We start from the raw sequence: 12,779 nt of genomic DNA, 5'->3' as shown, positions 1-12,779 counted from the left end.
GAAGGATCGCCGGAGCCCAGCAGGTCGAGGCTGCGGTGGCCGGGAGTGGCCACAGCACTCCAGTCTGGGCGACAGAGGTGAGACTCCAACTCAAAAAAAAATTAATTAAATAAATAAATAAAATAAATAGCCGGGCTTGGTGGCTCAGCCTGTAATCCTGTGCCTTTGCGAGGCTGAGGTGAGTGGACTGCCTGAGCCTGCGGGTTCGAGACCCGCCTGGGCAACTTGGCGAGACCTCATCTCTATAATATATCAAAAAATGAGCCAGGTGTGGTAGCGCGCGCCTGTAGTTCCAGCTACTTGGAAAGCTGAGGCAGAAGGATCGCCGGAGCCCAGCAGGCAAGGCTGCGGTGGCCGGGAGTGGCCACTGCACTCCAGTCTGGGCGACAGAGTGAGACTCCAACTCAAAAAATAAATAAAATAATAAAATAAAACAAAATAAAATAAATAAAATAGCCGGGCTCAGTGGCTCAGCCTGTAATCCCAGCACTTTGGGAGGCCGAGGTGAGTGGATTGCCTGAGCTCACGGGTTCGAGACCTGCCTGGGCAACGTGGCAAGACCTCATCTCTACAATAAATCAAAAATTAGCTGGGTGTGGTAGCGTATGCCTGTAGTTCCAGCTTTTTGGAAGACTGAGGCATAAGGATCGCCAGAGCCCGGCAGGTCGAGGTTGCAGTGGCCAGAAGTGGCCACTGCACTCCAGTCTGGGTGACAGAGTGAGACTCCAACTCAAAAAAAATTAAAAAAATAAAAGAAAATAAATCGACAAGGTGTAGTGGCTCATGCCTATAATCCCAGCACTTTGGGAAGCTAAGGTGAGAGGATTGCCTTAGCCCATGGGTTTGAGACCAACCTGGACAACTTGGTGAGACCTCTCATCTCTACAATAAATCAAAAATTAGCCGGGCATGGTGATGCGTGCCTATAGTTCCAGCTACTTGGAAGGCTGAGGTGAAAGGATCGCCTGAGCCCAGCAAGTTGAGGCTACAGTGGCCATGAGCATGCCATTGCTGTGCCTGGGTGATAGAGTGAGATTCCCACTCTAAATAAATAAATAAATAAATAGATAGATAAGAATTTCATTTCTGTTCCTTGAACTGGCTTTGATCTGCTTTTGCTATTTTTCCTGCTTGAATCACTCTACCATGAAACCACCCTTTGGCCAGCCCCAATATATTTGGGTCTCAGCAGAGATGTCATTTCCTCACCATTCTGTAATATCCCATCACTCTGTTTGTTCATGTGTCTCACTCTTTCTTTTTCTTTTGAGTCAGGGCCTCACTCTGTTGCCCAGGCTGAAGTGCAGTGGCACGATCACAGTTCATTACAGACTCCAACTCCTGGGCTCAACTGATCCTCCTGTGTCAGCCTCCCAAAGAGTAGCTAGAACTACAGACATGTGCCACCACACCTGGCTAATTTTTTAATTCTTTGTAGAGATGAGTTCTTGCTATGTTGCCCAGATTGGGCTCAAGTTCCTGAGATCAAGCAGTCCTCTCGCCTCCACCTCCCAGAGTGCTGGGATTACAGGCGTGAGCCACTGCGCCCGGCAATTTTACTGATGTCCATGTCTGTTTCCCTCCAGGGATGTAAGGTTCTGAACATAATGGAAGAGCAGGGGCTTTGTTCACCAGTGTATTCTCACTACTTAGAACAGTGCCTTGCACAGTGTGTCTTAATACATATCTGAGCCGGGCTCGGTGGCTCAGCCTGTAATCTCACACTTTAGGAGGCTGAGGTAAGTGGATGGCCTGAGCCCGTGGGTTCGAGACCTGCCTGTGCAGCTTGGCGAGACCTCATCTCTACAATAAATCAAAAAACAGCCGGGCTCAGTCTGAAATCGCGTGCCTTTGGGAGGCTGAGTGAGTGGATTGCCTGAGCCCGCAGGTTCGAGACCTACCTGGGCAGCGAGACCTCATCTCTACAATAAATCAAAAAAATCAGCTGGGCGTGGTAGCACATGCCTGTAATTCCAGTTACTTGGAAGGCTGAGGCGGAAGGATCGCCAGAGACCAGCAGGTTGAGGCTGCGGTGGCCGGGAGCAGCTACTGCACTCCAGTCCGGGTGACAGAGTGAGACTCCAACTCAAAAAAAAAAAAAAAATCAGCCGGGCGTGGTAGCGCGTGCCTGTAATTCCGGCTACTCGGAAGGATTGCCGGAGCCCAGCAGGTTGAGGCTGCGGTGGCCGGGAGCGGTCACTGCACTCCAGTCTGGGTGACAGAGTGAGATTCCAACTCAAAAAAAACCCAAAAAACATATCTGATTAATAAAACTGTTTAATTTAATACCTGTATTTCATGGATAAGGGAACTAAGGATCACAAAAGTGAAGTAACAGGCCTGAAGTCACACAGCTAGTGCAGATATGAGACTTGAATTCAGGTCTCCAACCTCCCTTTCTTTTTTTTTGAGTTGGAGTTTCACTCCGTCGCCCAGACTGGAGTGCAGTGACCGCTCCCGGCCACCGCAGCCTCAACCTGCTGGGCTCCGGCAATCCTTCCGAGTAGCCGGAATTACAGGCATGCGCTACCACACCCGGCTGATTTCTGATTTATTATAGAGATGAGGTCTCGCTGCCCAGGCGGGTCTCGAACCTGTGGGCTCAGGCAATTCACTCACCTCAGCCTCCCAAAGGCGTGGGATTACAGGCTGAGCCACCGAGCCCGGCCAACCTCCCTTTCTATCACTCTACACTATTTTCATCTTTCACGGTTTTACCACTTTCCCTCTCTTCCCTTTTCCCCACATAGCTGAGTCTTTATGTGCTATGCTGGGCAATCCAAGTCTTAACAACTCCTAACCTCCTCTTTCCTCCACCACATTCCTATCTTATCTGATTTATTCAACACCTAGGAGTGCCTACTGTGTGACAGAGATGAGGCTGCAGCACTGAGCAAGACAGACACAGTCTTTGCCCTCATGAAGGTGATAATATCTACTTCATAAGATTTTCAGTGCTCAATAAAGATGGGCTGTTATAACTCACAACAACAAAAAGAGAGCAAATGATTTTCCCATTGAAGGTATGGAGAAGAAAGACAGTTTTCATGGAATATTTATCTCCCTGGAGCACTTAAGAAGTTATTCTCTCTGTAGTTGCCTTCCTTTGTTCCTGCCTCCACATCTGGAGGTGACCTTGGCCCCAGGTTGGGCAGAGGGACATCTCAGTATATCTACTCTTAACAGGTCAGTTTCCAGACACTAAACTTTCCATGGTTCCAATCCTGTGGGGTTGAAGTAGCTGACCCCTATCTGGGAATGTTGGCGCCAAGGCCATGCCGTTGTGGGGCAAAAGCGACCACACTGGCTTATTAGCAGGCAAGGCTAATGCCTTTGGATGACAGGCAATTGTGCTTTTCCAGAACTTTATGCTTCTTTTTGCTGTGGATAAAAGGGCATTCGTTGGCAGTTTCAAGGATGCTGGGTGACATTTATATTCATCCTGACACCTGGGGTGATACCAGTCAGGTCTTGGACATTTACCAAAAGCATCCTTTTTGGCCTCTGCTGAGTCACTTGAAGATGCCCATCCACTCTGGGACAAAGACCCTGCCTTGCCTCCAATTGCAGGAGTCAAACACTGTTCCTTTAAAGCCCACAGACACTAGTTATTTTTCACTTTCTTCAGTGTTTGCCTTTCAGTAGTTAGAAAACCTTGACCTCACTGAGAGGCCTGGTGGGAAGGCCTTAGCCACTTGGGGGTGGCAGTGGCTGCAAGGCAAAAGAGCCAATGAGGTGGAGAGTATTGTTTAGGCTGGACTTGGCTGCTCTCCAGCTATGAAAGAAGGTTAAGGTCATTTGGGGGGTGGGGAGGGAGGAGTCTGGGAAAAGAACTACTGGCCACACCCCTGGGTTCTCTGCTGGCCGGGTTCTATTTACTTCTCAAAAGCACATTACTCACAGCTCAGTGGCTAGCAGTTCTCTTGGCCCATGTCAGAAACTGGAGACCAGGCTAGGCTCCCCTGCATTGCAGGAGAGCAGATGAAAGGAACCCAGGAAACCAAACTCCTAGGTAATGATCCACACACAGCCCAGAAATGTACTTTCTAGACTAGAAAATTGAGTTCAAGAGGCTCAGAGCAAAAATTGCCATCAGGAGTCTTACTTACCAAAATGTAGATATGGAAAGCTTCCCATTTTTTTTCTAGAAGAGTTCTAGGAAGGCATCTTGGGTGATAAAGATTTTCGTCTTTTAACAGAGAAATACTAATTACTCATTCCTGTCCCTGACCCAAATATTAACAGCCTCACTTAGTTTGATGAACACTTAATTGAAATTCTTAGGACAATCTCACCTCACGTAAATACAATTTTTAAAAATCTTGCTTACTGAGCTCCACAGCTAGAGGACACTCCTGGGTGTCCGTCCACTCATGCAAAAAGGAGGTACAGTGTGGTGTCCTGGGAAAAGCATGGGCCTTGGAGTCAGGTGGACCTTGCTTGGAGTATGAACTTAGACAAGCTTTTCACCTTTCTCAGTCACTTTCCTCAACTGTAAAATAGGAGTTAGGATACTGACTTCACGGGCATAGGCCTGTGGTAGGATTATTTGTGATGTACTATGTCTAGCATTAAGTAGATACTCAATAGAAACTTTTTTTTTTCTTCTTTTAGAGATAAGGTCTCACCAAGTTGCCCAGGCTGGTCTTGAATCTCTGAGCTTAGGCAATCCTCTCGCTTCTGCCTCCCAAAGTGCTAGGATTATAGGCTTGAGCCATTGCACCTGGCAGAAATTTCAAGGTTGTGCACAGTAGGTCATGCCTGTAATCCCAGCACTTTGGGAGGCTGAAGTGGGAGAATGGCTTGAGGTCAGGTGTTTGAGACCAACCCTGGCAACATAGATTCCATCCCTACCAAAAATTTTAAAATTAGCCAGGTGTGGTGGCACACACCTGTAGTCCCAGTTACTCGGGAGGCTGAGGCAGGAAGATGGTTTCAGTTCAGGAGTTGAGGCTACAGTGAGCCATGATCGTGCTATTATACTCTAACCTGCAAGACTCTGCCCATAGAAAACCAAAAAAAAACTATTGTTTCAAGTTTCACTTCTAAATGTCCACAGTAACACCATTTTCTGCTACTGCTTCTGGCATCTCCCAAGAAACCTAAACTGAAGGTTTCTCCATTGTTTTTCGAAGGTGATGAGCAGAGAAGCAATATATTGTGACATTAAACTGCAATTAGCCAACATCTACAGTTTTATTCAACAACTATGTATTAAGTAGGTACTATGTGCCAGGCTATACCTTAGGACAGGGATGTAGGGGCAAACAAAACATCCCACTACCATCCTTACAGAGCTTACATTCTGGTGGAAGGCGACAGGTAAGTATAGTATGTAATAAACTAGAGATGGTAACAAGTGCCAAAGACAAACAAGGCAGAAAAGGGAAGTGTGGCAGGGGAGCAGAGATTGCTCTTCTAAATAACATGGACACATTTTATGCACATGACACTTAAACAAAGACTTGAGCCAGGCAGGTATCTGGTGAGAGTATTCCAGGAAGAGGGAACAGAAAAGTACAAACACGCAAGGTAGAAAACAGCCCTGTAATAGTGGAGTGAGCTATGGGGAAGAGAAGATGGTGCAAGAAAGGTAGATAACTGAAGGCCTTATAGGCCACTATAAGGGTCTGTGCTTTTATTCAGAGTGAGAAACACTAAAAGAGTTTGACTTTTTTTTTTTTTGAGTCGGAGTCTCACTCTGTTGCCCAGGCTGGAGTGCAGTGGCATGCTCATGGCCACCACAGCCTCAACCTGCTGGGCTCAGGCAATCCTTCCACCTCAGCCTTCCAAGTAGCTGAAACTACAGACACATGCCTGGCTTATTTTTTGATTTACTGAAACTACAGACACACGCCTGGCTTATTTTTTGACTTATTGTAGAGACAAGGTCTCGCCAAGTTGCCCAGGCTGGTCTCAAACCCCAGAGCTCAGGCAATCCTTTCACCTTGGCCTCCCGAAGTGCTGGGATTACAGGTTTAAGCCACCACGCCCAGCCTTGACTTACATTTCATAGGGATGACTTTGGTTGCTGTGTTGAGAATAGGTTCAACCAGGCAAAGGAGAAGCATAGGAGGTGTTTCAAGAATCCAAGATATGATAGTGTCCTGAACTACAGTGGTAGTGGCTAGATTGAGGATTATTTTTCGAATGAGTTATAACAAACTGGATGTGGACATTAAAGTAGTCAAGAATTTTTTTGACCAAGTAATGAAAAGATGGAGTGGCCATTTACTAAACAACAACAAAACATGGGAAAAGCAGGTTTCTAGTGGGGAAGCCAGGACATTTTAGCTTGGGTATGTTCAAGTTAAACTTTCAAGCAGAGTTGGCAAGAAGGCAGCTGAATGCTCTAGTCTGGAGTTAAAGAGCCAGTCTGTAAGATACTGCTGCTGGATGTAGAAAGAAAAAAAAAAGGAGCCAGTCTGAAGATGGAGGCTACCGCTAGATAAAATTGTTAAAAATTTCTAAGAAAAGAGGTATCTTCCCTTTGTCAACTACTTCCAAAAGTTTTTTTTCTAAACTATCAATTCCTTTGTTATCAAAACCTTCTTTATTTCAAGAGGTAATATGCCTTTTATGTAGGTCTCAGAGCTTAGACTTACACTGTGGAGGTTAGAATGGAATACAGTAAATAAATGACAGTATTCAGGACACCACCATTTAGGGGAGATAGCACACACCAAGGGAGAGTTGCAAAAAGAGGACTAGAACACTCCCACCCTTGGTCCCACAGAAAATCAAGTTTTTAAACAGTTTGAAAATAATAAAAAGCCTCACAAAAGTCTTACCAAGATTTAATGTACATTTATTCTTAACACGTGGAACATATAGTATAAAGATTTCATACTGAATAAATGATATTCATTAAGCCAAAAAAGGAAAAAAAGGAGGAATTTACATCAAGTTTTAGCTACATTGTTGAAATACAAATATGCAGATTTTATCACTGAAAAAATCTCAATTGTGTTTCTTCATCAGAACTTCAACTGAACCTAGAACTTTTTCACACCTCGATTAGAAAGAAAACAAAACAAAACAAAAACCCAGAAAAAAATAAACTATAAGTTGATTGGCTGCTGAGACAGCAAGGACTTTTTACAGAGACCTGTACAGCATCACACCAAGAGGGGTGATGTCTGGCAAGAGATTAAATAGCTGTGTCTCGCTTTGTGCAGGTCACCAACTTGTTAACTCGTCATACTATAAAGGGGTAGCTGGGAGGGGGACCAAACTGTGGGGATCCAAGGGTATGTGCAATGTACAACGTCATATATATACACACGTGGCAGCGCAGCCGCTGCAGCTAAAGGTTAAAACCAGTTCTAAGAGGTGATCTCAGGGTTATTCATACAATCAAGGAGGAGAGAAAGAGGTCAGGGTGTTGTAGGTTCACACATGATACTTTGGGGGAAAAGCCTTTTTTTTTCTCCTCAACGTTTAACTAAAAACATTTTTAAAAACTACAGCTTGCTGCTGACCCAGCGTTTTCTCTTGTTTCCATGTGAGACATTATTATTACAGTATGTTTACAGTATCAGGTGTACAGTACAGTACATGAAAGGGTCTACACTCTACTGCACAGGCCTCTCCAGTGAACAGGATCTGTTCACAACTGCGAACTTCTTGGCTCCTGCAAGATTGTGAATGTACAATAAACCACACACAGTTCAGCAGTCACCTTTTTGTCCTTCAGAGTTTTTTTTGTATTTTTTCCTTTTTTTTAACCATTAAAAACAGTTATGAAATGTGGCATCCCGTTGATGCAAGGACCGGGAAAGCCATTTTTATTTTTTTCCCCAAACTCACTGTAAACAACAGTAACTTTGGTTAAAATAAAAAAGTCTTCTATGTAGGCAGAGCTTTGTCTTTTCAAATAGGGTGGGGTCCTGAGGGGAGTAAGGAGAGAACAAGGAACAGAAAGGTGTGACGTGGATAGGGGGTGGAAGGAGGAAAGAGAAACAGGAGAGACTTTTTTCCCAAGGGAGAAGCTGGACAGCACAGGGTAAACTGGATTCTGAGGTGGTTTTGCATAAATAAAGGGCAACAGTCAGTTTCTAAGTTCTCCACACACACACACACACACGGGGGGTGTCCCACGGCTGTCATGACTGGCCAATCAAAAACAGTACATCACAAATGACTTGTGAAACCAATGAGTTCATCAACGGTGATACCGAGATGTCCAACAGCCGTGACTCGTACAGAGTAAACTCTGAGTGGTTCTCGTCTACCTTGGCCAGGGCAAGCAGCGCGCGGGCAGCCCGCCGCATCATGTCCACACTAGTTGGCTCAAAGGGCGGGTTTTGCATGTGGAGGAGGCTGGCCTGGCTCTGCTGGAACTGCGTGGCAGCAAGGCTGTCCTCTAGGAAGCCCAGGAGGTTGCCGATACTGCCCTTCTGCACTGCAATGGCACGGGCTGCCAGGCTGTCCCCCTGAGCCAGGTTGGCCAGCAGTACAACGGCCATCTCCCGGCACACCGGGTTCTTTCGGTCACTGAGGAAGCGCACCATGGTGCTATACAACTTCTCCAGGCGGCTGAAGGGGGGTGTGGCCAGGATCAGGTCCACATTGTTGTCCTGGATGCTGAGTTTGCTGAGGGTTTCCAAGACCAGTCTCTGGGGGGAGAGGACGGCGTTGGGGCCCAGGGTGGAAAAGGGGTCCTGGGCTTCAGCTGAAGGGCAAACTGCCCAGTGTAGGAGTCCGTCGAGGACAGGCAGGCAGATGCTCTCGGGGTATGGAGAGAGGTCCAACTGCCCTGAGATGTTGGCAAGCGTGACCAAGGTGTTCTCCCGGAGCATCTCCAAGCAGTCCCACCACCACTCGACTTTGTTGCAGCTCACCCCTTGGTCCTGCTCCTCCTCCTTCTCATAAGTCAGTGGGGCCTGCTTCCGCTCCGGGTGCTTGTGGTGCAGCAGGATTAGCTTGCCCAGGATGAGCAGCAGCCCTGGGTGTTTGGACATCTCAAAGTCGTTGCCTGGGACAAATGACAGGCTTCGGATGGTATTGGAGACACAGACGCAGCGCTTGGCAAGGGAATCCTGCCAGTCCAGAAGGGTACACAGTGGGGTCTCATCCTTACTGTGGGGTTCATCCTCCAGGATCTTGATGTTCCGGTGGCTCTGCGTTGGGCTGATGCCAAATGGAAATTTGCTGCTCTCCTTGGAGGCCTCTGCATTCTTAGCTCCCTCCTCGGTCAACGTGCTAGACCGGGTAGACAACATGTCATCCATAGTGGCTGTGATCCGTTTTTCTGGAGGGCCATCAGGTGGGGGCCCCTCCTGTTCTGTTGTCCCTGGCGTACCCTCTGCTGTTGTGACATGTTTCCGGGGGGCTGGTGGGCAGGGTGCATGAGGCCGGGAAGGTAGCAGCTCTGTCTTGCTCTCAAAGTGGGTCTGGATATGCTCAGTGGTGTCCCCCCCACCAATCCGCCAGTGTAGCAAGCCACTGTCAAACTCCTGAACGCGCCCAAGCTTATCTGAGCAGTCCACCACAAATGGGTCATTCTTCTGTACGATCTTTACTGGAAGCTTGTCAAACTTACTGATCAGTTTCTCCTCACTATTTTCTGAAGCTGGTTTGTCCTTGCCCGAAAAGGCCATCTCCTCATCATTTTCAACTACTTCCTCTTCTTCCTCCTCTAGTTTAGGACCTAGAAGTTCTTCTTCTTCTTCCCCGCTCTCCATAGGGGCTGGACTAGACACCTTGCTGAATCTCCCAGGGTCCAGTAGTGTTCTCTGTCCTGGGTCACCCACTTCATACTCCTTTAAAATGCCAAAGATCTCGATCAGGCATCGTCGGAAATATTCCACAAGGAGTTCTAGCAACCCTGGGAGCTAGAAAGAGAAAGAACAGGAATAAATTAAGGGAGAAAAGTAGCCTAAGAAGACAATCTTTAACTTGAGAGACCTCCAAAGTCTTCTATCTAATCACTCTCCCTTTCTTTCTAGGTCAGAGATCTGTATTACTTGGGAGAGGCAGAGTTGCTCCTTTCCCAAAGGTTCTCCACTGAGCAAATTGTTTCTCTTAATCTCTCCTATGCTCAGCACAAAGTGCTTCCTTCTGCTTTCTGCCAGTCTGCTCTCACACGAGCCTGCCTACAGCAGGATGAGGATGCTAGCTGATAGCTTTGCACCTCACTAGTGCCACCAACCTCTCAGCCTCCTCTTTCCCAATCTTCTACCTTTCGTCACCAGGCCAGTTTCCCATCTGATGGTCACTGTCATTAACTCTTTTAGGACATTCTCTACATCTCATGGCCAAGTGGAGCCCTAGCCTAGGCACAGTGAGATGACCCAACACAAGCTAGGAAGAGAATGTAATGTGGCCAGATGATCACTACTCTCTTTTCTAAGGTCCCCAACATTTCACAAGGCTATACCTCCATGAATGTGGCAGCATAATGAGTGACATAAACCTCAGCTCTCCAACAAACACTAGTTCAAGCTGGTGCTATAAAGACCCAAATTCCAGTCTGAACATTATATAAGCCATTTATTTTAGTTTATTTTTTGAGTTGGAGTTTCACTCTGTCGCCCAGGCTAGAGTGCAGTAGCACACTCACGGCCACCCCAGCGCCAACCTGCTGGGCTCCCGCAATCTTGCCACCTCAGTCTTTCAAGTAGACGAACTATAGGCATGCTACCACACTTATCTAATTTATTTTCTTGAGTGGGAGTCTCACTCTGTCACCCAGGCTGGAGTGCAGTGGCACGCACACGGCCACTGTAGCCTTGACCTGCTGGGCTCAGGCAATCATTCCGCCTCAGCCTTCCAAGTAGCTGGAACTACAGGCATAGAACACCACGCCAGGCTAATTTTTTTGATTTATTGTAGAGTTGAGGTCTTACCAAGTTACGCAGGCTGGTCTCGAACCCCTGGGCACAGGCAATCCTCTCATCACAGTCTCCCAAAGTGAGGGGATTACAGGCGTTTGCCACCATGCCTGGCCAATTTTTGATTTATTGTAGAGACAAGGTCTTGTAAGTTGCCTGGGTTGGTCTCAAACCCCTGGGCTCAGGCAATCCACTCGCCTTGGCCTCCTAAAGTGCTGGGATTACAGGCTGAGCTACTGAGCCCGGCCCTATTTATTTAACTCTAGAAAAAACACTCCTCTCCAATCAGATTAATTTTTGGCTGAACAGTATAGCAGAATGAAGGAAAAAAAAAATAAGGGCTTTAGAATTAGATCTAGGTCTTGAGTTCTGGCTTTTCTAGGAATGAACTGTATGAAATGAGGGAAATTCTTAAACTTGACTGCATTGTTTTGAGGTCTAAATGGAATATGTCAAGTGTCTGGCACATGGAAATTGTTCAATCAAAATTTAGTCCTTTTCTTTCTCACGTGAGGCAATATTGTGCAAAAGAAACAAAATCAGTTTTAAAATCAGACAGATTCTGCTGACAACTGTGTGAACTTGGGCAAGGATAAGACTTTGGGTCTATCTATTCATCTCTAAATGACTACATCTCCTGTCTGTGATGGCTGCTGTGAGGATGACACGAAACAAAACACTAAGGAGCTGGCACAAAGTAAAAGGACAATAAATGGCAACTATTAATAACAATATACTTTTTCTTTGGAGTAGGAGTCTCACTCTGTTGCTCAGGCTGGAATGAAGTAGCATGCTCATGGCCACCGCAGCCTCGACCTGCTGGGCTCAGGCGATCTTTCTGCCTCAGCCTTCCAAGGCTGTGTGCCATCACACCTGGCTAATTTTTTGATTTATTGTATAGTCAAGGTCTCGCCAAGTTGCCCAGGCTGGTCTCAAACCCCTGGACTCAGGCAATCCTCTCACCTCCACCTCCCAAAGTGCTGGGATGACAGGCGTGAGCCACCACACCCAGTTCAATATTCATTTGTTGATATGGATATACAAGGTTGGCAGGTACTAAGGATGATCAAAAGAAAAAGTAGAATTGTGCAGCACAAACTTTTCCTAGCACACCCGCAGGTGCACATCCTGTGGAGGGTGGACCTGGAAAATTAGCTTTTCAAGAATTAGCAAATAAACCCCCCACCCAATTCTACACCGAAGGAAACTGAGATCACTAAAGACTCTTCCTATTCAGATTAGAAGAAGAAAGAAAAAAATAGGAAAGAAAATTGCTTTGCTCACTGATAAAAGACCACAGGTTGTTCTTGGTAGTCTAGAAAATACAATGTCCTCACTGACATCAATAAATCTGTGGTTTTTTTGTTCTGGAGTCTCACTTTGTCACCCAGGCTGGAGTGCAGTGGCACACTCATGGTGACCACAGCCTCCACCTGCTGGGCTCAGGTGATCCTTCCACCTCAGCCTTCCAAGTAGCCACCATGCCTGGCTAATTTTGGATTTATTGTAAAGACACAGTCTTACCACGTTGCCCATGCTGATCTCAAATTCATGGGCTCAGGCAATTCTCTCACCTTGGCCTCCCAATGGGCTGGGATTACAGACATGAGACACCATGCCTAGTCCTTTTTTTTTTTTTTGAATTACACTCTCACTCTGTTGCCCAGGCTGGAGTACAGTGGCACACTAATGGCTACTGCAGCCTGGACCTGCTGGACTTAGGCGATCTTCTGCCTTAGGCTTTCAAGTAGCTGGAACTATAAGCGTGTGCCACACGCCTGACTAATTTTTTGATTTATTGTAGAGACGAGGTCTTGCTGTGTTGTGCAAGCTGGTCTCAAACCCCTGGACTCAGGCAATCCTCTCACCTCCGCCTCCCAAAATGCTGGGATTACAGGCATGAGCCAACGCGTCCGGTGCTGTTTTTTTACTAATACCAAAAAC

General features: G+C 46.7%; 1 protein-coding gene across 2 annotated transcripts in view; it reads right to left on the bottom strand.

Annotated features, from left to right (window-relative positions):
* Positions 1–7,797: 7,797 nt before the first annotated feature.
* ARID1A (AT-rich interaction domain 1A) overlaps positions 7,798–12,779 on the bottom strand; it is a 55,408-nt gene continuing 50,426 nt past the window's right edge. Inside the window, exon 20 of one of the 2 annotated variants that reach the window (XM_021715835.1) lies at positions 7,798–9,836. In XM_021715835.1, the coding sequence (XP_021571510.1) occupies positions 8,106–9,836 (1,731 nt within the window). In that variant the 3' untranslated portion in view covers positions 7,798–8,105. The remainder of the gene's footprint in view (positions 9,837–12,779) is intronic. The other variant, XM_021715839.1, reaches the window with a different exon arrangement.

This window comes from Carlito syrichta, unplaced genomic scaffold, assembly GCF_000164805.1.
Source record: "Carlito syrichta isolate Samal-C Ts95f unplaced genomic scaffold, Tarsius_syrichta-2.0.1 Scaffold103314, whole genome shotgun sequence".
Classification (NCBI taxonomy): Eukaryota; Metazoa; Chordata; class Mammalia; order Primates; family Tarsiidae; genus Carlito; species Carlito syrichta.
Note: the sequence above shows the minus strand (reverse complement) of the source record. Positions and strands in the feature narration are given on the sequence as shown.